We start from the raw sequence: 25,829 nt of genomic DNA on the forward strand, positions 1-25,829 counted from the left end.
TTCGAAGATGTTCATCAGATCTTCACCAAATTGAAATGGGACCAACTTTGAAGTATACCCTTTCAAACAAAAAAAGAATTTTCAAAATCGGTCCAGGCGTTTTTGAGTAATCGGGGAACATACATAAAAAATAAAAAAAAAAAAAAAAAAAAAAAAAAAAGATTCCGACGAATTGAGAACCTCCTCCTTTTTTTGAAGTCGGTTAAAAATAGCGAGCAAACGAGCGGGCGGGTCACCTGATGTTAACTGATTACCATCGCCCATTTGCAGTACCAGAGGAAGTTTCAATGCGTTACAGCTTGCCATGGCTTTTCCATTTGTTTTTCCACCCATCTTTACGTATATATCGTAAAACTGTACTAGCTATAACATAAAGTAGGTCTTGTAGATTTGTTTGTAGGTTGATATATTACAACGCTTTGTCGAGACTATAGTCTGGCAGGGTAATGAAAAACAAGATCTCTGTATTATTTTAAAATCTGGATAGGTATTAGTTACGAGTATGAAGTAATTTAATAATTTAAAAAATCTAGCAATGATAAGGAAAATCGGATATACCGTGGAAAATATGAGCGTGGAATTTCTCACGTCACGTCATTGTCTGTATAGGCACGTAATTTAATACTGCGAGCGCAGAATATGTGCTGCGACTTGCGATTTACAATGCAAGTAGGCATTGGTCTCAACATGGCAGTAGGTAGGTACCTATAAAACATAGAGCATCTATACTAATAAATAAAATTGAAGTTTTAACTGTTTGAACCTTGGTTTGAACGGGCTAATCTTCGGAACGGCTGGATTAACCAAGGAGTAAGATACTTTGCTAACCAACTTTCAAAAAAGGAGGAGTTGTGTTTTTCTACCTATATACACCGAAATCTCCGAGATTTCGATTTACGTATTTTTTTTAATTGATAGAGAAACCTTGCGACATTGCCCCACAAAAAATTTGGATTCCAACTCCTCGATCCTGATGCTATACGGAACTGACCACTAAAACTGATGAAACTTAGAAACTGTTGGTTATAAATTGATTTTTGTAGTACGAGCTACCAAGTAAAGATTTTTTGAACTTGAGGACCCAAATCCTCAGCCCTAATGCTGAAAGGAGCTGCAATCCCAAAACGTGGTGATCCCACGGGATTCTAACAACCCAAATCCACGCAGACGAAGTCGTGGGCATCATCTAGTAGAGTATAATGTTATTTATCTAAAATATTAAATATATATAAAATTTAAAATGTTGTATTCAAAATTAAATAAAATGTTTTTTCGTTTCAGATTGACGATCCTATCCACGTAATATCGATGCCAGATGAGGATACGATGCAGCAAAAGCCTCCAGACTACGACACGGTAGCGGGCGCGCCGCCAACGTACGACGACGCCATCAAGCTAAACCCAGCGCGGCTGCTGCCCGCCACAAGCAGCGCGCGTAGCCCTGCGGAGAGCGCGCACCCGCCCAGCACCGAGGTCACCATCATCCCCGGCCAGCTGGACGAGGCGCAGGCCGTGCCCGTGCACGCGCTGCTCGCGCAGGCGCAGGTGCCCAAGACCCCGCCCCCACCCTACAGACCGCCCCAAGCGATCAGATGAAAGGTCGGCTGGAAAGCTGTGTTACTTTAATCGACTGCTGTTTCATGTGATGTGACTTGTACGAGTTGTAAAACTTGTAAATATTATGTTAGAAGACGTGAGCGGTTGATCTCCTGCGCGGAACTCCGCGGATATAATACTGTTGAAATATTGCGGTATTATTTCGATCGTATCATACATATCCACACATGGAACGATTTTACTTTAACTTATTTTGATTAGGATGTCCGATGTCGAGCCTAGGACCGATGCGTACTTATGTGATATTAAAAAGTAAAACGTTAAATACTAGGTAATTAGTTACTTAATTTACCTATCTGCTGTATATATTTATTGTAAAATAAAACTTTTTATAAATTAGTTTTGTTGAGTAGTAAGCAAATACCTAAGTAATAACATTTCTTCCACATGGCATGAACTCCTATACTATATCTAATTAAACTATTATTAAGAATATGTAGGCAGCTTTTAACAGTGGTTAAAGACCTAAGTTGAAAAAAATGTTTATGTAGCATTTAAAATCAATGGATTATGGAAGGGATGTGCCATTAAAAAATAACTAGTTTTGTAATCTTAAAAATACAATTGGTACAGTATTAGATAATTTCAACCATGGTATGACTGTGTCACTTATAATATTTAGTGCTTCACTTGCTCAATAATTGAATGAACTCGTGTTCGTTATATTTTATTCTTTTATTATAAAAATACCTTATAATAATAAAAACTGAAAGCATTGACGAACAGTTATCTAGAGAATACTGAAGAACATTCTATTGATAGCTGAATAGCCCTTATAAGGAACAATAATAATTGATGTCTATCTAATATCTATTATTAGACAAGTAGGTATTAAACTTATCAAATGACCTAAGTTATAACTAAGTAGGTATAGCTTTCATGTTAAAAACCTTTACTTATTGGCACGAAAATCAGTATATTTCTGGTTTATTTACCTACTTACTGTGTTTAACACACTTGTGATAATTTCATTATTTGTTAATAATAAATTACTTAAAAAAGGTGACGGGAAGAGACCAACTATTTAGGTGATTGAGTTTTTTGTACTTTTAAAAGTACAGTTGCATTTTATCAGTCAAAGAAATTCCTGTTGTCATTAATATAATGTTAATTACGTTATTGTTAAAATACCAATCAGTTTGTTTCTATTCTAGTCTTAAATTATTGACTATGGTACCTAAATAAACTTTTGTTACACATTTTGCATAATAATAATTTGTATCTGTACAAGTTTTTTTGCACAACTTGGAATTGATATTTATGAAATCACAATAACTATCTACTTATTGTTAAATTCTTAGGCACGGTATCTACTACCTACCAACATGCATATACGTCTACCTAGTAGAAAAATGTACAGGATTTTGATATAAGTATATCTTTCCAATTATTATCATTTGTTAAAAATATAACGGCAACACGCCTGTGTTGACTTTATATTTTCAACAAATTCGTAGACGAATTCGTTAATCTGAGTGAATATAGGCACCTTAGATTTTGTACCTACTTAAGTACCTATAGTAGTTTCCAATTTCCATACCAAAACGAACTTAAATAAGTTCTATACCTAGGTAACTACTACTTATACTAAATGTTTCAACAACTAGATTGAAAATTGCCTACTTATTATTGATGTAAGTAATTTAACTTCACCATCTGGTTAAAGTATCTCTGACCATACTAACTACTTTTCAGATATTAAGAACATTAAAAAAAACATATCAATCATTTATGTATATAGGTAACATGATATCACCAACAATGGACTGAGTCAGTCGCTGACATGTGACTGCAGTTGGTTAGAAGTAAAACTCAATAGAAATTTTTGCTCATTTGACCTTCCAGTACCAAAAGACTTACGCTGCGCTCACTTAACATGCGTTTTCGTACGAAGTTTGGGCGTGCGTACACGAACGATTCCAATCCTAATTAGTCGTTAACTTGGTGTTATTATACCCACCTGGTTAATGTATGGTCGTTACCACTTAACACTCACTCGCATCCAGTGTGAGCGCTCTCATATTATTGTACTTGAAGAGTTAAAACTTTTTGTACGTGTTCGCTTGATCGAATTTCATAGGTACGAAAAAGCATGCAAACTGCACGACCCTGCTGCTTCATAATTTATATCAACCTACCTTTTTCGTCTGTTATCCATATTGTCATCGCATAAAATAGTGTGCATTTGTCAGGTTCTTTAGAACCTATAGGTACCTACAAAATATGCACACTGCTGACTGCACCTACGGTAATATTTTCAAATTGTGCATTTGGAAGTGAAAACTTCCAATCCTACATGTTCCTACCGTCATCGCTTACTTTAAATGTTTATTATTGTTTTTGGTTTATTGATAACCAATGATTAGAATAAATGAATGTTTGTGTTCATATTTTGGCCTAACAATAACTTGTATATATTAAAATGCCTATAGGTAGGTACCAACCGTCAGTAAAATATGTTCTACTTAATCGTTAAATTGAGCTGAGCTTGCAATAAATTGGGACCAATAACTATAATGTAACTTTGATAAAACGTCATCAATTTAATAAGTTGCCAGTTTATGTTAAGATTTACAATGCTGAAGTTGTGCATTTATTATTTGTACATTTTACAAGCATACAAAATCGAGTGTACATACAAAATAAATATTGTTGCGAAAATAACCTTGTAATTTTATTGGCTGCCACTTTTTCCTATAAATAATTTTAATAACCAGTACCTAGCTACTTATAAGTAAGTATACAATGGGGCCGATTCTCTAGTACACAATCTCTAAACTAAACTAAATTAACAGGTCTAAATCTAATGCTATCCTTTTCCGCAAGCAACATTATGAAAGGGATAGCAATAGATTTAGACGTGCCATTTTAGTTTAGTTTAGAGATTGTGTACAATGGAATTAGCCACAATATTGAACTGATTCTCAATAGCTAAACGGTAAGAGTCGGCCTTAGGTTGCAGGTTCGAACGCAACATCTAATATTAGGTGGGTACCTACCAGAAAATTAAATAAGTACCTACTATTCGTATAAAAGTTCGATCCAGTATAGTTTATCTACCTAAATGTAGATATATTTGAATATATATTTTCGTCTCAAAAATAATAAACCAGCGGGCTGCGTAGTCCCAGCGGAAAATATCGACTTTCTTGGTTTAACAGCTTTAGTACATTTTTAGAACATGACGTCACGTAATTGGACACAAAAAGAAATATTTTGTGGATCGAATATAATGAAATATTCGTCAATAACACTTTTCGCCAGGATGACGCAATTTTTTGATTTTCATACGCGCCCGGGGCGCTAGACCAGGGTTCACTTATTGCCACTTGCCGTGCAAGTAATCTTTGGAAAAAAACAGAATTTCGACAACACTATTTAGAGAGACTTTAAATGAGTCGCTTTATTATCAATTCTAAATTGTTTTATAAATACCTAGGAATTTAACATAATGCGTGTGTTAGGTATGATAAAGAAACCTGTTTCTATCAGTATGAAAGTAACCTTCACTCCCATCATACGTGCTTTAAATAACTTTAAATAATGGGCTTCGTTTAACAGGCTTATCTAACGATTATAGTTTCGACGCCTATGCTAGGTTTCTGAGAGAGGTAAAAGAGTTGGATGTCTGCTTCGTTATCTACGTTTACAGCAGTTTCGCTTCGGCCTTCGTCATTTTTTTTTTTCATATATTATTTTTCCTGCTACATTCAGTGCCACAAAAACCACAGTCGGTTTTACTGAGCACTGTGTTAACTTAATATAGTAAGTATATTATAATATAACTATAAAACTAATACGTAATATAATCACAAATAGGTAGGTCAGCAACAAAGCCAGTCCCGCATCCGTCCATCCATAGTCGCTTGTACTGATGGCGGGTGCAAATCTAGCCCTGCCGCTGACTGTACATATTAAACTTAAGCTAGTGGGTACGTTACGAAGAATATTAACCAATCATTTTTTCTTTGCGGTAATTTTTATTCAAACAATTGGTAGAGGTACCTATGTGGCCTGTGGTAGATACACACTACAGACTCATACCAAAATCGACTTAAAGTGCACTTGCACTCCATAATGCATTATTGTACAATGTAGTCTAGTCTACATCGCCAATGGATGCTCCTGTGCTTCTTGTGTCCGCTGCTCAGAAGATTTTGTGTGGTGATGTGTGTTGATCGTGTGCTTGCTTTTCCTTCTTATTTAGTAGGAGAAGGGCGGGTAACATATCGCATGCTGCACGTTGTACCATACAGATTAGTCTGCTTTGACATGCGGTAATAGCGCCTTTTATTTCATCTCTAAATATCCTCGTCAATATTAATTGGTTTGTATTTCTGTATATTTATATATTTGAAACACTCTTTTATAGTCTTTATGTTTTATCTGCGGTCTTATAAAAGTCCTCGTCAATAAATTGCTCCTGAACTAGCAGATTTCTATTCCATCGCTGTCGGCCGGCATTTTTTTATTTTTATTATAGAGTGCCCTCGAAAAAAAATTTTCAAAATATCTTCAATGTACAGAATTTGACCTGTTACAGTTTTATCATAAGTAGTATTGATACGCGCCTCTTCTTTCCCGCCAAAAAAGAGCCTGTAGTCAAGCTATAGTCCGTACCTACAAAATGACTCTCATGCGTCATTTTAACTCTATGGGTCTGTTTAAAAAGTATCTCATGAAAAATACGGAAATGAAATTCCTGGAAATTCCAAAGTTATGATTATTCTTGGATTATGGTTAATCAGTGAGTTACACTCACGAATGTATACTAAAGATTTCATCCAAGGTTACACTACTGTGCGACAAGGCTATCTTGGCGCGTGGCGAAAATCAGAACTAACGTTGTCGTCCCCTTTGTTCTTTTAAGCCTTTGTTCTCCAACAGCGCCCCCCTGTCAATGTTATTGAAGCGCCAAGAGAGCCTTGTTGCAATGTATAGTGCGTGGCTTTAGAAAGAGCGGTTTTGTAGATAGATCATTGTGTCTATTTTTGAGACCGAAAAAACGTCACATAGGTATGAGTGACAGAGAAACCATGAGAACGCTCGACAAAGTTGAAATCTCGAAAATCGAAAACCCAGAGCCATAAAGCCTGTTAAAAAATGGAGCAAACGTCAAAATTGTTGCCCTTGATTAGACATTTAACCTCTTGACAATTACTTTTAAGGTTATAATTAAAACAAACTAAAAAACAATAAATAGAACATTAACATTTGTCGTTTTTTTAAATTCTATAATAAATATAATATATTGTATAACATACATACGAATTCAGGCAGTATATTAAATTAAGTGTTGCATATATGAAAACAATGCCCGTGGAATTAAATAGCCTAACAGAAGGATGGTTAGAACTGGAAAGCGATCCAGGCTTGTTTACTTTACTACTAGAAGATTTTGGAGTTAAAGGGGTTCAAGTCGAAGAAATATATGATTTACATAAATCTTTGGAGAGCCCAGTTTACGGATTTATCTTTCTGTTCCGTTGGATTGAAGAGAGAAGATCGCGTCGTAAGTTTGTCGAGCAAATTGAAAGCTTCGTTCGCGATGAAGAAACTATTAATAACATATTCTTCGCTCAACAAATGGTGCCAAACAGCTGCGCGACGCATGCTTTGTTATCAATATTGTTAAATTGTCCGAATCTTCATCTAGGGGAAACACTTAGCAGGTTAAAGGTATGGTATCTATACCTACTAATATTATAAAGAGGTAAAGTTGGGATGTAGGATCTTCTGAAGTAATTACGATCCTGAAAAATCTTTCACTGATAGATTGCTACACTATCCTATCATACTAAATATAGGCTATGAATTGTTTCAAGTGGAAATTTCAGAAAAGCACCTAGAAAGAAGCATAAATAATACGATATGAGATTTCACTAAATTATAATTTGTAATTAAATATACAGAAAAATTACTTAATATATAATAACACACTGTACAATTTTTGGATTTAAAGTATTGTAATAAGAGAAAATCTAACAAGATTAAATTGATATTTAAGTATTTATTTATAGTATAAAGTTAATCTTATAAGATTTATTAACTTTCTATTTTTTTAGTAAAAGTATTCAAATACTTTGTTTAGTAAAAATTTCAGGTAATTTTTACGGTTCTGTACCTCAAAAGGAAAAACGGAACCCTTATCACTTTGTTGTCTGTCTGTCTGTCTGTCAAGAAACCTACAGGGTACTTCCCGTTGACCTAGAATCATGAAAATTGGCAGGTAGGTAGATCTTATAGCTAACATTTGGGGAAAAATCTGAAAACCGTGAATTTAGGGTTAGATCACACAAAAAAATTTAAACTGTGGTGATTATTATTATTATTATTTATTTATTTATTTATTATTTAATTAGAACGGCCATAAAGCCAATTACACTAATTAAACTACGAGTACAAACTAACATAAACATACTTACAAAAATTGTTAAAATTATAAATTTTAAAAAGCAAAATTATAAATTTTCACAAAAGGTTCATGAACTAATAATTAGTATTTTCAACTTTTGAAGTGAGTGACTATATTAAGTGGGGTATCATATGAAAGGTCTCCACCTGTACATTCTAAAACAGATTTTTATTTATTTTTATGCATCATAGTATTCGAATTATCGCGCAAAATGTCGAAAAAATACGACTGTAGTACGGAACCCTCATTGCGCGAGCCTGACTCGCACTTGGCCGGTTTTTTAAACTTATGTGCATGGTGAATGCCTATTTCAATGTTAGTTAATGATTTTCTTAACTATCCACTTAGGTATTTGATGAAATGAGCTTTCAGCAGCTCACCTATTGATTAATTAATTAATTAACATTTCAGCATCATACACTTTGTATGAATCCAGAGAATAAAGGGTGGGCAATAGGAAATACTCCAGAACTTGCCTGTGCCCACAATTCACATGCTATACCACAAGCTCGCAAAAAGACAGATAAAAATGCTGGTGTTTCTACTGGTCGCTTCACAGGTAACCTTTATGAATACTAAAGATAAAAAGATAAGCAATTGGTCACTATTGTGTTGTACAATACGTAGGAACTATAGCATATATAATAGCTTTAAATGCTAATGATGAAATAAAAAGTTTGTAATGTCAAGTTAAGCCTAATCCTGGGGGGGGGGGGGCCCAGACAAGCTACTTATTGTTATGGAAAATCAAAGAGAAACCTAAATCCTCACTCAGGGCCAAGCTGAAATAGCATTTTTAAGATTTAACAAGTTTTAATATATAAAAAATATATATATAACTAGATGATGATGCCCGCGACTTCGTCCGCGTGGATGACAGACAGACACACTTTCGCATTTATAATATTAGTATGGATTTCCAGGTGAAGCCTACCACTTTGTGAGCTTTGTGCCAATCAATGGCTCCCTATTTGAGTTGGACGGGTTAAAGCCCTACCCCACTGATCATGGGCCATGGGCTTCCGATGAGGATTGGACTGACAAATTTAGGAGGATGATGGCTGAAAGGCTGGGCCGCGATGCTGGGGAACAGGTGCATGACATCAGGTACCTTCTTATTGAAGCCACAAATTATCTAAATAATAGTATTCTTATAAATAAAGCAAATAGGGGCTATTTTGTTGCATAATATAATGTTGTATAGAAGCAGGCGTTACTTTGCGGAAGTCCATGATATACAATGAACCTAAAGCTTAATTTGCTGTAATCCGCTGAAACAGGTCGAATCTGTATGGTGCAACATGCAGCATGCGAAATGCACCGCCCGCCCTCCCACTGCTAAACATGCAGGAAGAAGCAGCCACCAGGCAAGCAAAACGCACCACCACCACGCAGCACCACACAAATCCCAAAGCAATACAATGCATTGTAAGGTCTACATCTCCTGAGGATGCTCCGGTGTCGGGGCGAAACGTGCGTCGATTGTGTTTGGGATTTGTGTGGTGCTGCGTGGTGGTGGTGCGTATTGCTTGCCTGGTGGCTGCTTCTTCCTGCATGTTTAGCAGTGGGAGGGCGGGCGGTGCATTTCGCATGCTGCATGTTGCACCATACAGATTCGACCTGTTTCAGCGGATTACAGCAAATTAAGCTTTTGCATAATATAATAGCAAAATGTCAAAATTGTAGAGCTCGAGATATCAACAATTAATTAATTTCTTATTGACGTGTTGTATCCACTATCCACCGACCCCGTGACAATGTCTAGCTTGACAATCTGCAATTCAAGAGTCAGTGTCCAATTACATATAGGTTTTAATTTCTACCAGAACAGTATCTATAAATTACGACTTTTTCTGTTTTAGATTTAATCTCATGGCAGTTGTACCAGACCGAAGGATAGCACTCACGCAGAGGTTAAGCGCTTTAGAAGTTAATCAGAAAAGAGTAAAAGAAGCAATATCAAAGATTAGCAAACATTTACGACATCTTATTAATAAGAACCGAGAATTTGGTGGTAAGTAACATTCATTTTTACATTTAATGTTGATGTTGTTGTTCAATGTCATATATTTGTGTTGTTTATATATACAGACACTTACACTTATGCAATATACTTTCAATTCCACAGAAGATTCAATATCCCAAAGTAATCACAACAACATGGGGAACGACAACTGTATTCAAATATCGGAAGACGCGATCCTCAATGCGCTCGATGCGTCAGAAGTGTCATCCCTAGACATAGACATCACACAAGGCATCACCATAGAGATAGGCGCTACAGATCGAGCGCACTATGACGATAACCTTACCCTAGGTATAGTGATTTTAATATTTATAACTATAGTTGGGCCATTATGAATGTGCGAATGGGCTTATAAATCATTTTTATCAGACCTCTCGCTCGCACTTACAGGCCATATAGAACTGGAACATGATGCTCTGGTGGTGTGTAAACAGTAAAGAAAAAGAATTTGTTTATAGTCAATAACAGGTCATAAAGAGCGAGGGGAAACAATACAAAATTAGCTACCAGCTGCATAGCTTACCTGCATCCGGACGGCATTCCGTTATCGTTTAACGACGTCTGGGGCATTCTCGAAACCCTATGATCGTAATGATTTATGACTCCGTTCGCACGTTCACAATGGCCCAACTATAACTATAATAATTGAAACAGAAAATCACTTTAATATTATTAGCATGATAAAGCGTTGATACTAAAATATTAATTACTAGATGATGCCCGCGACTTAGTCCGCGTAGATTTACATAGGTTTTTTAATCCCGTGGGAACTCTTCAATTTTCCGGGATAAAAAGTAGACTTCGTCATTCCCCAGGATGTAAACTAACTCTGTACAAAATTTCACTAAAATCTGTTAAACTGTTAGGCCGTGAAAAGTTAGCAGACAGACATACACACTTTCGCATTTGTAATATTAGTATGGATTTTTTATTCCAGCTGATCCGGTGGAAGCGGGTGCAGCTGTAAAGTTCGTTTGTATAAATGGAGAGAATCAAATACTATCTGATGTAAGTGTGCGCTGTATTACACTATCAATGTTTATCATGCGATATACGATATCGCAATCCTGTATCGAGGAAATATTGGTGGTATTGACTGTATCGCAATGTATTTAGATGTTCTAAAATTGGGCAATCCCAGAATCGCGATATAAATAAACTAGTATTTACCCCCGAACTAAGACCTTGCGGTTTCCCATAACTCCCATTACATAGTTTTCACACTAATGTAACTAACATATAGCGTCGAATTCAATCTCCACTTTAAAGCAAGTACCTTATCTTCTTTTGAATCGCCAAATGTATCTACCACTGGTTCGGAATGCCTTTCCTGCCCAAGAACCAGCAGGAACTAGTATTAGTAACACCTCCCTATACTTGCATACTGCTCCCTATACTTGAATTTAGGCATCAGTGTAATACGTTTGTATGGAGAAGCGCGTACTATAAAGTGTAATCTTTATTTTTTATTTTTTACAGATTCACCCTACGTCGACGACGGCTCTAGTGAAGAGCGACGGCTTGCCCGTGGTGCTGTGCTGCGAGGCGGGCGAGCAGCCGCCGCGCATGCGCAAGCTGCTGTTCGCGCACGCCGAGCTGGGCGCGCTCGCGGGCGCCGTCGCGGCCGCGCTGCAGGCATGCCAGCAGGCTCTCAACGACGAAAACGACAAACGAGACATGTATAAGGTAATTACAGATTCTTCCTACGTCGACGGCGGCTCTAGTAAAGAGCGAGGGCTCGCCCGTGGTGCTGTGCTGCGAGGCGGGCGAGCGACGTCAATTCATTGTGATGATTTTAAACCAGTATTATCCCAGAATTTCATAGAAGCTCGCATATTAAGCGCGTATTTTGACGTTTGATAAAAAGATGCTGATTTGACTAGTTGTCAAATACCGGATTCGAAGAGCAATATACGCGGCCGGGTCGATGTACTGGTAGTGCTGAGCTGCTCCGGTTACGTGCCTCCGTTCGGTTTCCGAAAACAGATCACAGTCTGTGATCTGTTTTCGGGTTGTGACTTGTGATGGCTACATATGCTGTAGCGTATAACCTTACGGGAATGTTGGAGTGCTAAAATAAACTTTCCACTTATACCTTTATATTATACTAGCTGATCAGCGCGGCTTTGCCCGCGTGTATATAATATAGCCTATGTCACTCAGGAATAATGTAGTTTTCTATTGGTGAAAGAATTTTCAAAATCGGTTCAGTAGTTCCAAAGATTACCCCCTACAAACAAACTTAACGACATTACCTCTTTATAATATTATTATACTAGCTGATCCCCGCGGCTTCGCCCGCGTGGTTTTATGTTTTTAAAGATCCCGTATAGCCTATGTCACTCAGGAATAATGTAGCTTAATACTGGTGAAAGAATTTTTAAAATCGGTTCAGTAGTTCCAGAGATTACCCCCTACCTCCTCTACTACCTCTTTATAATATTACTAAACTCCCCTCCCGCACGCGCACCCCCGCCTTGGTGACGCCCACTTCGCAACGGGCGTGCAGCAGAAATCGTAATATTTTAATTTCGCCATAACTTCAAAACCAAACGTCCAATTTTAATCATTCAAAGACCAAATATTATCTCCATAAACTGTTCTTAGTGATGAAATCATTTATTTTGATAAGGATTAATAGCATGAGTAAAATAAACGCGTTTAAATGTAGTCCAAAAAAAATTCAAGATTTTTAAATAAAAAAATGGTTGCTGTGCCTCACTCGACATAGATGGGTATAGTGTGTCGCGGACTTTTTTGTAGATATTTATAAGATCTATAATTAATTAGAACATTTTATGGTTCTATCTTTTATAGTTTAGGCAGCGTACGCAAAATAAGTAACTTTTCTGGTTGATTTTTTACACCTTGTGTCCGCAAAACCCAAATATCTTACGGAACCCTATTTTTTTCCAAAATAAAATATAGCCTATGTTACTCGTGGATAATGTAGCTTTCGAATGGTGAAAGAATTTTTAAAATCGGTCCAGTAGTTTTTGAGCCTATTCAGTACAAACAAACAAACATACAAACAAAGTTTTCCTCTTTATAATATTAGTGTAGATTATAAGTAATAAGTATAGATTTTGATATTATCTCTGATTTTGTATATTAGATATCCCTACTACACTTGTTCGTTCGGTGGCGGACACATGAGCACTGCCCTTTTTTCGCATGCAGGTGAATAATATGTTGGACAAAGTCGAACGCATGCATTATTGTCTCCAAAATAATATGTGTGGGCGTGTTTATGATACCTTTGTTTGTACGGTTCCTCTCTCTGGTTATCGGTAGGTGGACGACTGCCGGCGCACTCACAACTACGACGAGTTCATCTGCACGTTCCTGTCCATGTTGACGGAGCGCGGCGTGCTGGCGGAGCTGATGGCCGCGCAGCTAGAGCGTGGCCGCTCGGCGCGCGCGCGGCGCCGCCGGCCGCGGCCGCGACCGCGCGCGAGGCCCCGGCCCCGCCCCCGCGCGAGGAAGTAGCGGACAACATACTCGGCCTTTTACACAATGTTATGTTCCTTTGCGGATTCCATTCTATTTATTAAATCTTTTTATATTGTATCTTACTGAATTTTTATTTTATCTTATTTATAAGTAAATAGACATCGGAATATATTATGCACTATCAAAATGCCAAAATATGCACTAAAAATCGTCGAAATATGCACTAATTCGCACTTATACCAAAATACTATTTATGATTATAAGTTTGAGTATTTGTTATTTATAACGCTTATTATCACAATTTATTTATATAATATACTAGATGATGCCTGCGACTTCGTCCGCGTGGATTTAGGTTTTTAAAAATCCCGTGGGAACTCTGATTTTCCGAGATAAAGTAGCCTATGTCCTTCTCCGGGATGCAAGCTATCGCTGTACCAAATTTCGTCAAAATCGGTTGAACGGATGGGCCGTGAAAGGCTAGCAGACAGACAAACAGATGCACTCGCATTTATAATATTAGTATGGATTAATAAATAATTATTAATTGTAAATCTAGTGACAGTATACAATTAAATATTTATCTAGATTGTGTCTAGGTGTCTAGACTTCAGAGTAAGGAATATATTACTCTCTAACGAGTTCTAGCATAGTTCATCCAAGAGTTCTAGAGTAAACTTTGTGACGTTTGTCGACTGAGTTCGGCCCATGGCCGGTGCCGTTTTGGTAACCGGCCAAATTACAAGGCATAGTTAATAGTAATAATGTTAAATGTTTTGTTTACTTTGCTCAAACACATATTGGAAATGGCATTTCACATATACTATTATGCCTTTGGCATTCTGTGTCCCGATTTTTTTATATGACATTTTGGAGTGCATCTAAACGGCGGCAGACACTTTGACTGAATGTACTCATAAGTGTGTGAAGTCTGCCAATCCGCAATAGGCCAGTACAGTGGATTTTGGCCCAAACCCTTCACTTTCTGATAGGAGACCCGTGCACTAGGGCCGACCATAGGTTGAAGACGATGATGTTATAGGTATTCGTATAAAATAAAACAAGGATTATTTAAAAACGAATTATATTAGTATACTACGAACAGCGCCGTATTTACATGATCGTCATATTGTTAGAGAAATGTAACAACAACACTATTATTGTATGTTTAGGCACGTACTTCATCGAACGAATCCCTTATAATTTAATTAACATTAAGAGTAATGATGCCCAAAATTACGCACACACTAAAATTAGCAAACAACAATACATTTCAACATTGGCTTTACGGGTAGTTAAACACCTACGCAATTTATCCTATCGAGTTATCGACTATAATAACGTTTTTAGGTCCCAAATCATTAACAGACTTTTGTGATTTAAATTGAAAAGAGCTACACTTTCTTGAACTTATTGTATTGCAAGGGCCAAAGCACAAGGCTAAAGAGTCGAGCCGAAGTGATGCGTCTTTTCTTAAATATACCAAAGTATTGTGAATTTTATCTAAATTACGTAATGTAAAAAATGTGTAAAGCAGACAGACAGAATTTGGCACACACTATGAATTTTAGATTACCCACTGAAAGATAGTTCGGTTTACTTTGTAACATTTTAGAAAAGAAGTTTTGCTGCTACGCTCTGTGTCCGCCGCAATGTGCATTGAGCCCAAGATTACTATTGTTTTTAAATTAAATAGTGTCAATGTCGAAAATATTTCAATATTTAATTGATTAAAAACTGTAGCTATTATCCATCACTGGTTTCAAAAGTAGTTTAAATTATTTACTGGAGCCTCAAAATATTCCTAGATTTAACTGCATGTTCAAGTTGTTTTTAAATAACCAAAGATATAATATTTTAATAAAGTTTTTTTAGATCAAAGTTTATTTAATAGAATTGTCTGTTCTTATTATAAAAAAAACCAAAGATAAGAACCAAAAAGTACAATATATAATTATACCACTTTGACTATTTTTTTGAGTCTGTTAATGTGTTGAGTGATATATGGCCAAAATTAATGATCAATCCTATCTATAAATAATCAGTCGATAGGTTACTTAGTAACGCAGTTATTTATCAAAAACTAGATGATCTTAACAACTTCATCAGCATGTATTAGGTTTAAATCATCCTGTGGGAACTCTTTAATTTTCCAGGACAAAACGTAACCTATGTTCATCTGGCCCGTGATGCCAGCTATTTCCTGTACGTTTCATCAAAATCAGTTAAACGAATGGGCGGTGAAAAGTTAACAGACAGACACACTTTCGCATTCATAATATTATGTATGGATTGTATTTCTTGACACATAAAAACGTTGCTAAATAACTTATCGACAGATTAAAGATATATTGATTATTAATTTTATCCATTGTTATTGTTATTTCATACACAAGTAAACCGTTTCAAGCCATGTTTACAACCAATAACCATCTGCAACTGCATATCTTAGAATTAATGGGTATATTTTCATACTATATACCTTAGTAATATATTTTCACCACATAATATGTGTACTTGTACATAACATGATAACATTTGGATGATTGTAATAATATGTTATTGTCGAAAGACAATTTATATGAATATTTTATACAATTTAATGTAATGGACGATAAAAAGTTTTTTGTCAACTATCAGATGCCTGCAGTCAATCGATATTTTACAATTTTATGTACTTTTAATTCATACCAACTTTTCAAAATTTCGTTTCTTCTGTATTATAACAATAACACATTATTTAATATGGTTTTGAATGGTAAAGACTAAACATTCTTAATCATTCAAAGTCATTCGAGATACCAGTAATCACAAATCTGAAAAATACATTCAAATTTGTTTAGTATCTCAGCAGCTATTCTCACAAACTGTAAACAGAAATTGTCTTTATGAAGTAGTAATGTTTCTATCAAACATACAGACATTACACTTTTATTAAGTTAATAAATGGGAATATTTAATTTGTGATTATTTTGTTTAAGTAAAGCTTTTGCACACTTTGTTAGCATAGACGACAAGGCAAGTAGCTCGAAGATAAACACCGCATATCACAGACTAACAGAATTGTTTTTTTAAAACAACTTAATTTTACTACGTATATGGCACTAACAATACTAAAAATCAGAATTAAGAAAAGAAAAATATTTCAAGGCAGTTTTTTTTCAGTGATTTAAAGTCGAGCGTCCCCACACGTCGTACTCGTATATAAGCCCATAGATGTTAAGTGGATCTGGCGCTCCTAATACCTACTTGAAGCAAATACCTATTTATCTTTATAGCGATAGCGATAAAGAGGTATTTGCTTCAAGCAGGTATAGGAGTGCTCTATACATTGGTACACATTAATTCAAGTATAAACCAAACGATCTTATCGGATCAGTAAAAAATAATCTGACACGTTTTCTTGTTACATTTCAATCGCAATACAAATAGATAAAATCGGTAATTCATCAATATAATCCCACATTATTTAAAAAAAAAAACATTAAAATAATACTCAGAGCAACAACAATAATAATAATTCATGAAACCATTACATTACACAAGGAAAGGACAAGATGGCAGTAGCACCAGTACCATAATCCAGCGACGCGTTGATGTCGGGCTCACAACCAAAACTTATTGCTACTATCACTACGAAATTGCACTACTCAGTGTGCTTAGCACGAAATTTTATATCTTACCAACGTTGATCGAATTCGAGTGTCGAAATACATTTCAGAGTAAGATGGAAGGTTGATTTAGGGTCGATTTTTCAATCGTCAAATAAATTTTATCTAACGAATAAACGTTTTGACAGATTTCCCATGCAATAACTCTCAAAACCTCAAATTAATTCCGTACACACTGTTTACTATAACTTGTCCCCTGCCGTCATGTTGGTACCATTGGTTTGTTTGCAAGAGTACGCATATACAAGGCGGGGCTTGCTACATTGGCGGGGCCCAGGGGAAAATGCTTTGTTGTGATTGATGGACCCAAAAGTCACGTAATCAAGACAATGTGCGGAATGAGGATACCGAACGGGCGTCGGCCGACTTTTATGCTAAGCAACTGCCTAAGCTTGGCGACCGGGGGTGTACGGCTATTGTGGACTGCGTTTATTCCATAGAACTAACGGCTTATAATTATGTGATAGTGCCAACATAACGTCAGGGGACAAGTTATAGTGAACGGTCTATATATAGAAGATATATTTTGACGATTGAAAAATCGGCCCTTAAATTATAAAATTTGTTACCATCGATTTTAATTTCGCTAAATATTTCCTTTTAAAACAATGCTGTTAAGGCCCATTTCACATTAACGCTTTAATGTTTCAACGCTCGAATTCTATCAACGTTTGTGAGATGTGAAATTTTATACTAAGGCTACTACTTTGGGTGTCCGCGGGCCACGCCCGACCGCCCAACGCGAGCGATGCACGCACGCGAAACTATTGCACATCGCGATTCATAAAATAATTCTTAATAGATATTTGATCGAAATAATATTTTCAAAAATTTGACTAACAAAAAATCTACATCAAACCTTAGCACACTATTCACTACGGCATACCTCGATAATAAGGAACAATATGATCGATCGATACTAATCGTAAACGATTCTCGGTCCGGGGCGTCGGGACGCGTTTCAACTCTCGGCGCCGTTCAGCGAGTCTTTCAGCTCCTTGACGACGGCCGCGATCTCGTCCCCGCTCGTGCTCTCGTTTTTCTCCTTGACACTCGCTTCCGCTAATCCCGGTATGGGTAAGTCTTTCAGCTGTCTCTTCTCTATTTCTGCTTTAAACTGCTCTATGTCCTGAGGACTGTGAATGAAAAATAAGTATTTAGCGCTATGGCTCCTACGGTTATATGTTTACGGATCTTAGTTATGTAAAGAATTAAAATGATCCACTGCAGATGACTCGGCCGTTTTCGTCTTTAGCCACAAATTGAACTGCCACAAATAACTGGTTTGTTTACATTAAGAGCTTCTTTGTTATCGTTGTTTGAACGTGCGTCATACGTGTAAGCTTGGTTTAGGGAGATACGCGGTATTACACTGTGCGATGTGCGTAGTGTGGCGCTGCCAAACAAAATTTATGCGTCTTTAGGCGCCGCCGATTTTCCATGAACGCATAGACACATCGCGCAACGCCCTGCGTCTCTCTATTCGAGACTCAAAGGATGCGTCTCACGCTTGACCACGTACCTGATCTGCACGAAGAGGATGCCATTGATGAGGTTGAGCATATCAATGACGGAGGCCATGGCGGGCGGCTGGATGTGCAGCGGCGCGGGGTGCGGGTGTCCGCGCGCGTACGCCTCCGTCAGCCGCTTCTGCAGCACCACCGCCTGCTGCGTCAGGTGGCGCAGGCACTCCGACGATTCGCGCGTCTTCTCGTGCTTCTCACCCAACTACAAATAGACACGAGTGCTTTGAAAATAATTAAATGGATTTCGGTAATCCGGTTCGAAGGCCCAAACTTAAGAACGCTGGCACTTCGGAGCTGTAGAGGCAATCACAAAGGCGGCGATCTGCGACACGTTAATAATAAAGTACAATGGAGTTCACGTTTGACTAAATTTCGTTTGGACAGTAACATAAGAACTGTTTTGTTCCTAGAATAATAAATACTATAGAACACTGATGAAGTTACTTTTGTATGAAAACCGCGCGAGCCACCTCGCACACTATCTTAAAGAATAGCGTATTCAGCACACAGCCATCGCGACTCTACTATTGGTCAAAAAATTACAAGCAAAAATCGTCTGTATCTTCTTAACGGTAGGGTTGATTTTGAAGTACCATTCAAGTATTGTATTGCCAGCTATGATAAAAATTTGCACAATAAATATTTTCAGTTCTTAATATCATGTTCCAAGCGTTGATAATTATTGTGCTTATTGTGCAAACATCTGAAAAACATGTTTCACTATATAAAGTACATGTCGCTCGAAGTAATCACTTTAAAAATAATTAATTAAATTATTGTGAAAATTTTTGTACGTCACTGGCAATACACAAGCCACTGACAAATAGTGATGTGTAACAATTGGAAGTCGATATCGATAATAATTATCAATACGTCATAATTATTGGCTATCTTAAAGGGCAGTTAAAGATGGTATGGCATTCTTTAAATTTATTTACATACATGACGATTTCTAACAGACTTTCGAAAAAAAGGTTCTCAACTCGACTTATATGTATGTTAAATATCAGTATGTACCTACCTAAGTTACCAATCTTCTCACTTCAGCCGAGATCCTGTTCTTACGATTTCAAAATCAATAATGGTACCGGAAATGTCTATAATTCAGTCATTCTGTAGAATACCTAGTCAATCCGTGATATACCTGTCTTGTTTTGGCAAAGTATAAAATATGCAATCTATTGTTGTCCATCATCATCATGATCAATCCATCGCCGGCTCACTGCAGAGCACGGGTCTCTTCTCAGAGTGAGAAGGGTTTGGTCGTAGTCTACCACGCTGGCCATGTGCGGATTGATAGAATTTATATAAGTATATTGATAGACTAGATAGTAAATAGATCAGTCTGTCAGTCAGGCCGGAGGAAGTCTTATTATATAAATAGATCTACTATTGTTGTATTACTACCTACTATAAATTATGCTATAGTACTTAAACTTTTTTATAACAATAGATACCACAAGATGTTTAGCCTTTATTAACAAAAATACACTATCGATAAAATTATCGACACACGCAAGCCCAAAATTAAGAGCGTTGACGCGTGGGACCACTTCGCAAGTTCTTTGTTTGTTTGAAAATGAAGGAAATTTTTGTATGAATTTGTTTTGTTTGCTGGCCATCTTTTTTCCCCGACCGCAGCGATAATCCTTGAAGATACTTAGTGTATATCCCCTTATAGCAATAGCTTCTAATCTGCCTACAAGAATAGGAACAGAGACGGTATTAAAAGCCTTGGTGAGATCAATAATCACGCCTACTACTTTGTTCTTAGCTTCTATACGATTAACAATTTGATCAGTCAGAAGGTTGATGGCATCTTCTGTAGACTTTCCCTTCCGGAAACCAAACTGATTCTCAGATAATAATATGTTATGTCTATTCAAGAAGCTGGCTGGCTGGTTGTTCAGAATTTTCTAGATGACATTTGAAAGCATTGTTAGCACTGAGATAGGTCTATAATTTGTAATTAAGGTACTCCAATAAATTTTGTACAATTGTGACTTTAAGGATTTTTTTTCTGAAAGAAAACCTTCAAGCTCTGTGCACATGCCAAGTGTCAAAAAAGAGTTCCATACAAAAATGTTCTAGGGAGCCTTATGAAAATTAAAAATAAATTTTGTATGGATGTGAAGTTTTTTTCACTGGTTCACAAATCACCAGTGACCCAAGTTGTCGAACATTTTTTGTTTCGTAACCGTCTGTCTGATAGTTTTCAAGAGCCTTAAGGGTATCCTAGTCAGTTATTCACGTCTGGCTATCTTTATAATCTTGTTGCCCTAGAGTTTTCACTTTTACGCACACGGAAAGTTTGCTCTGCTAGACCACGATACGTGATCATCATTAGCTATGATTGGAAGACTTGAAATTGGCACAATACAATTTCGTAGCTGGGCCAATTTCAAAAGTAGCCTGTGATTTAGTAGGATTTACTAAAAGACCATGCATAACAGTTCTTTTTTGTTTTGATATTTCTAGGTCATCTGTAATCAGTCATTGGTATTTTTATGAGTGTGTCAAGAGTTGGGAGAAGGTCATTCCATCGAAAAACTCTTCTCATAAGGCTTTCGGTGGCTTTAGTGCCCACAAGACAGTTCTTATATTCTTCTAAGTGACACTGTAAGACTATTCGTATGGACGTTTTCATATGGATAGCTTGGCCTTATGTTTCTTAGCATTGCTATGTCTATCTTCTCTTATTGTAGGCATTACGAGATACTCGTGTGTTTCCGATGTTTTAGTAAACCACTAAAACAAACGGGGCTTTGAGTATTTACCGTGTGAAAGACGGAGTTTTGATATCACTGTAGTTTTTGTATGTTAGAAATAAATGTCTTTGTTAGAAATAACCAGAGAATGTGTTTATTATATGTGTTTTTCGTGGTTATATGTTAACTAAAGACGCACTCAAAATCGTATAATTTAGTAAACGTCTTCCGCAAGAATAAGGATTTGATAGGATTATTATTTTTCAATAAAATTAATAATTCATTAGCAATAGATCTTTAAAAAAGGCTTGTTCTTAAATATTTCAACCTTTTTATTCGTTATTACTCCTAATATCTGTAGCACTTCGCACATGAATAATTCCTAAAAAATCGGTAATTGTGTTGAACGCTCTTAACATTGTCAACCGATATAATTTTTCGAGATTATGCCTCGATCTACAAATATTTTAGTAGATTTTTATCTTATGGACGAAAGAAATTCCTTTATTTACCCGGACTCACATTTTTATTTCGCATACGACTTATAATTACAGTAAAACTCGGCATCTTTTCGAGTTTTGTACGGCAGCTCTAATCACGGTGACAATTGGGCAAAAATGGCCCATAGTAATGTGCTCAAAAGACTTTGATATGAGCGTTTGCTCATATCCGCGGCTCGCCTGCCCCGCCCACATGCTTCATCAAGTAGAGGGGGATTCCAACATCAATGGTTTTGTTATTAATAAAATAGTAGATTGTTCAACAAGGGACTAAACGAGCCATTTCGTACGAGATACTCCCCAGCGACAGCGAGGGAGGCTATAGAATCGAGTATGAATGGGGTTTGTTCCCGAGTTAAAGCAACATCTCGCTCACCAGTTGTTTGTATATAGAGTAGGTCTCCTTCTCGTGCTGCAGCGCGGCGCGGAAGTCGCCGAGGCAGGACAGCGTGCGCGCCAGCAGGTGCCGCGCCACGGCCGCCTTCAGCGAGCGCGCGCCGTGCGTAGCGCCCGTCACGTTCAGCGCGCGCTCGGCGAAGCGCAGCGACAGCTCGTACTCGCCCACCGCGTGCAGGATCAGGGCGATGTTGCTCTGTTAACCAGCGTCAACATATTATCAGCCTGTGAACTAGTCGGATCGAATATAGGAAAAAAATGGCGTCGGGGGACGCCTGGTAGAAACTAAGGCTATACGCATTTTGCAGTAAAAGTAGTTTTGCCCAAACTAAAAAAAATGACGCTATTTTTTTTCTAATTTCGACATTTTTATGATAACAAAGAACCCGAGATCGATTTTGAAAGAATTCAGTCAAAAACAAATAATTTCAAACTGGCTTAGTGTCAACTTTTTAATAAAACCAACCCCAAATACAATTAAAATGACAAAAACAAAAACTATTGGAAACACTTTTACAAGAAGTAGAAATCTGCAACTTACATCTAACAGCGCCATTTCGGGGTGGTTTTCGCCACAGACAAGCAGAGCGAGGTAACGCGCGCGGTACAACAGCTTCAGTGCGGTGCTCACTTGGCCGTTGGCGAAGCAGTAGAGCGCCAAATGAGACTGAAAGGGAAAAAATAAATTATTATTATTATTATTTTTAATATTATATTCATCTTAATCATGAAAACTCAGTTTTGAAAGAAAATCTGAGTTGTAAATATAAAGTTCGAAAATTTTAATTTTAACCATGTTATCAGATTGATGAAATTGAAAATTCTGGTTTAGGAACATTTTGTATGCCTCGGGTCGTCGCTTCTCTACGCTCTAATGCTTGTTAATCTTATAAAATAAACGACCGCCGAATAAGATCGACATAAGAACTATGAAGTTTTAAGAAACGTGACACCTTCAAGAAACTTCGAGGAGGAGAAAGAACTTCTGTTTCAGTGTTTCATATTTCATCTCATTTCCCTTCCGCGCTTATAAGTTTCAGTATTATATTGACATATTATTATTATTTGGGGTGCGTGGCTTAAGATAAGGATTTCAACTTACTATTTTGTACTAATTACTTTATTTACTATGGTCTACAATAAAGAATATTTTACTTTTACTTTACAAGTGATATTTGAATTTATTTTATTAGTCTGCCAACAGTACACAAAATTAATTAAAACTAAAAATATAATGCACAGAGAAAAATATTTGTAATCACACCCAATTACTGGCAAACCAACATACATTTTTATAAGCGTGCAAATTCGCGGTTACCAGTATAAGTAATATACTCACGTATTCAGTAATAGTGTAGGGGTGGTCGATGCCGTTGACCCTCTCGGACATGAGCACGGCCTTCTGCTGGTACGCCATGGCGTCCCGGTGCTCGCCGGTGACGTAGCACAGGCGCGCCACCATGCGCAGGCACTGCGCAATCTCCCCGTGCATAGCGCCATACACATTGTTCAGCAGATTCAACGCCTCTGCTATTAGCTCGTGGCCCTCGGACACAGCGCCCGCTTGGATTTTGTTTTGGCCGGTTGTGTAGAAATTGTAAGCGTCTGATGCCTAAAAAGATTTTCATTTCATTTTCATAACCTGAGTTTTACTACTGTTATTCCGTTCGTGAACCCAAAGCGTGAATTTGAATTTAAAAAATGATAGTCTGTCACTAAAGAATCTCCTAATTACGCTCCTACTGTATTAAAAATTGAACCTTATTAGATTTAAGCAACAAATTTTAAAAGCTAATAGTTTGCGGTCGTATAATTTAAGAAATTAAATAACCACTTGTGGCTCGATATTGAACCTAAATGACCTACATTACATTTACATATTAGTTAATATCAAAATCACTACTTAATGCGAACACAATCCAATTAATGCGAAAGTGTGTTTGTTGATCGGTTTCTCCTTCAATCATGCTGCAAGTGCAAAGAAGCAACGACAGATCGACGCAATTTTCTGCATGGATATAGTTACAGACTTGGAATAAGTTGAAGTACATAAGAGGTTAAAACAATATTCAGGTATTGATTTGACTTACCCTTGGATTGATATGTTTAACAACTGGGAAAATGTTCATGATGTCTGTGGATGAGAATGTGGTTTTGTTCTTATTATCAAAGTCATACTCCCGCAGCAGCACTTGCAAGCCTACTTTTAGTGAAAATGACCTGTGAAAAATAGTTGTTGGGTTATAAAGATTTATACATATAGTTCAAGTTCAGTTCTTCATTATCAACCGATAGAAGTCCACAGATGAACATAGGGCTCTTGTAGGGACTTCCATAGTACGTCAGGGTCTTGCGCCGCCTGAATCCAGCGGCTTCCTGTGACTCGTTTGATGCTGTATATCCACCTAGTAGGGAGTCTCCGAATGCTGCGATTTTCGGTGCTATGGTTTTTTTAGAATTATCTATTGCCCTGCCTATTGCCACTTCAGCTTCGCAACTCGTTTGGCTATGTCGGTTACTCTGGTTCACCTATCCATCTCCTAATTTATTTGATCACAAAGAGAAACTCCAAGCATAGCTTTCTCTGTCGCCAACTGAGCGTCTTGCGATTTCTTATAAGGCTCATAGTTAGTTCTACTATAGTACGCGTCAGGTCGAGATGGCAATCAGTGTGGGGACGCCCCGCACACCCGCCTCATACCCCGATTGCCATCTCGACCTATCGCGTACTATAATAGGTAGATCTAATCTTATAACTTGTAAATAAAATTACCTCTGTAGAACTTACCTAAGCAGTGAAATTTTTTGTAGATTATGTTTTTCTATAACTACATCCATACTTTCAAAATTTAGTTCATATCCCCAGTAGGCCTGAAATAATGAAAGAGCTGCTTTTAAAAAACTGTGAAGCTGATGAGTGCAGACTTAAGAATCCAAGATGATAGAGAAGAATGAATTATTAAGGCCCACTTGCACAAGCATTTTGTAATGCTGTCACTTTTTGGCAAGAGCATAATGGACTTGGCAAAATCGGTTATAATATAATAAATATATTTATAATAATATTTTTTTTTTAATGTAAGTTTAAAAATAATATTTTTAAACTTCTAACAGATAAACTCATACATAGCATAATGAACCCATAAAAAATAGTAATTGCTTGAAATACGCAAAAAACAAATATAACATAACTAAGTCAAAGTTACTACAATGTGGCAATCAATTGCAGAAGAATACCATAAACATTAAGTCCACGGAGAATACGTATAATCTGTTAATCTGTAAAGCTTTTCTGTTTGCGTTGAAGTCGTCTCATTGTTCTGTTAGAAGATTAAAAAGATGGCAAAACTGAACTCATACGTAGCATAATAAACCCATAAATAATTATTGCTCTAATTATACAAAATAACAAGTATAAAAAAAATCGGTTTAATGCCCGATTCCCAGGGTGCGTGATTCTACGGTCATGCACGGCCGACGACCACGCGCCACGCATCGTGCAAAAGTTAAGCAACAT

General features: G+C 37.0%; 3 protein-coding genes across 8 annotated transcripts in view; 2 read left to right on the forward strand and 1 right to left on the reverse strand.

Annotated features, from left to right (window-relative positions):
• The window catches only part of LOC117988904 (uncharacterized), a 65,794-nt gene extending 61,513 nt beyond the window's left edge, over positions 1-4,281 (forward strand). For all 6 annotated transcript variants that reach the window (XM_069503497.1, XM_034976185.2, XM_069503496.1 and 3 more), the window contains one exon: positions 1,282-4,281. In XM_069503497.1, the coding sequence (XP_069359598.1) occupies positions 1,282-1,596 (315 nt within the window). In that variant the 3' untranslated portion in view covers positions 1,597-4,281. The remainder of the gene's footprint in view (positions 1-1,281) is intronic.
• Positions 4,282-6,738: 2,457 nt separating this feature from the next.
• Positions 6,739-13,628, forward strand: caly (ubiquitin carboxyl-terminal hydrolase calypso). Its single transcript, XM_034976180.2, has 8 exons — positions 6,739-7,296; positions 8,444-8,591; positions 8,956-9,139; positions 9,895-10,046; positions 10,161-10,349; positions 10,996-11,066; positions 11,538-11,744; positions 13,353-13,628. The coding sequence occupies exons 1-8, from the start codon at positions 6,922-6,924 to the stop codon at positions 13,545-13,547; spliced, it is 1,521 nt and encodes a 506-aa protein (XP_034832071.2). The 5' UTR covers positions 6,739-6,921; the 3' UTR covers positions 13,548-13,628.
• Positions 13,629-14,578: 950 nt separating this feature from the next.
• clu (clustered mitochondria protein homolog) overlaps positions 14,579-25,829 on the reverse strand; it is a 38,782-nt gene continuing 27,531 nt past the window's right edge. The window contains exons 18-24 of the mRNA XM_034976176.2: positions 25,101-25,183; positions 24,403-24,532; positions 23,652-23,924; positions 22,854-22,979; positions 22,293-22,508; positions 18,705-18,910; positions 14,579-18,318 (exon numbers count right to left, since the gene is read on the reverse strand). Coding sequence (XP_034832067.1) covers positions 18,144-18,318; positions 18,705-18,910; positions 22,293-22,508; positions 22,854-22,979; positions 23,652-23,924; positions 24,403-24,532; positions 25,101-25,183 — 1,209 coding nt within the window. The 3' untranslated portion in view covers positions 14,579-18,143. The remainder of the gene's footprint in view (positions 18,319-18,704; positions 18,911-22,292; positions 22,509-22,853; positions 22,980-23,651; positions 23,925-24,402; positions 24,533-25,100; positions 25,184-25,829) is intronic.

This window comes from Maniola hyperantus, chromosome 15, assembly GCF_902806685.2.
Source record: "Maniola hyperantus chromosome 15, iAphHyp1.2, whole genome shotgun sequence".
Classification (NCBI taxonomy): Eukaryota; Metazoa; Arthropoda; class Insecta; order Lepidoptera; family Nymphalidae; genus Maniola; species Maniola hyperantus.

Bases quoted from the DNA above. Each gene is read 5' to 3' on its own strand.
- caly (XM_034976180.2), top strand. From the start codon at position 6,922: ATGAAAACAATGCCCGTGGAATTAAATAGCCTAACAGAAGGATGGTTA. The intron at 10,047-10,160 runs GTAAGTAACATT...TCAATTCCACAG, and splicing joins TAAGAACCGAGAATTTGGTG to AAGATTCAATATCCCAAAGT. The intron at 11,745-13,352 runs GTAATTACAGAT...GGTTATCGGTAG, and splicing joins ACAAACGAGACATGTATAAG to GTGGACGACTGCCGGCGCAC.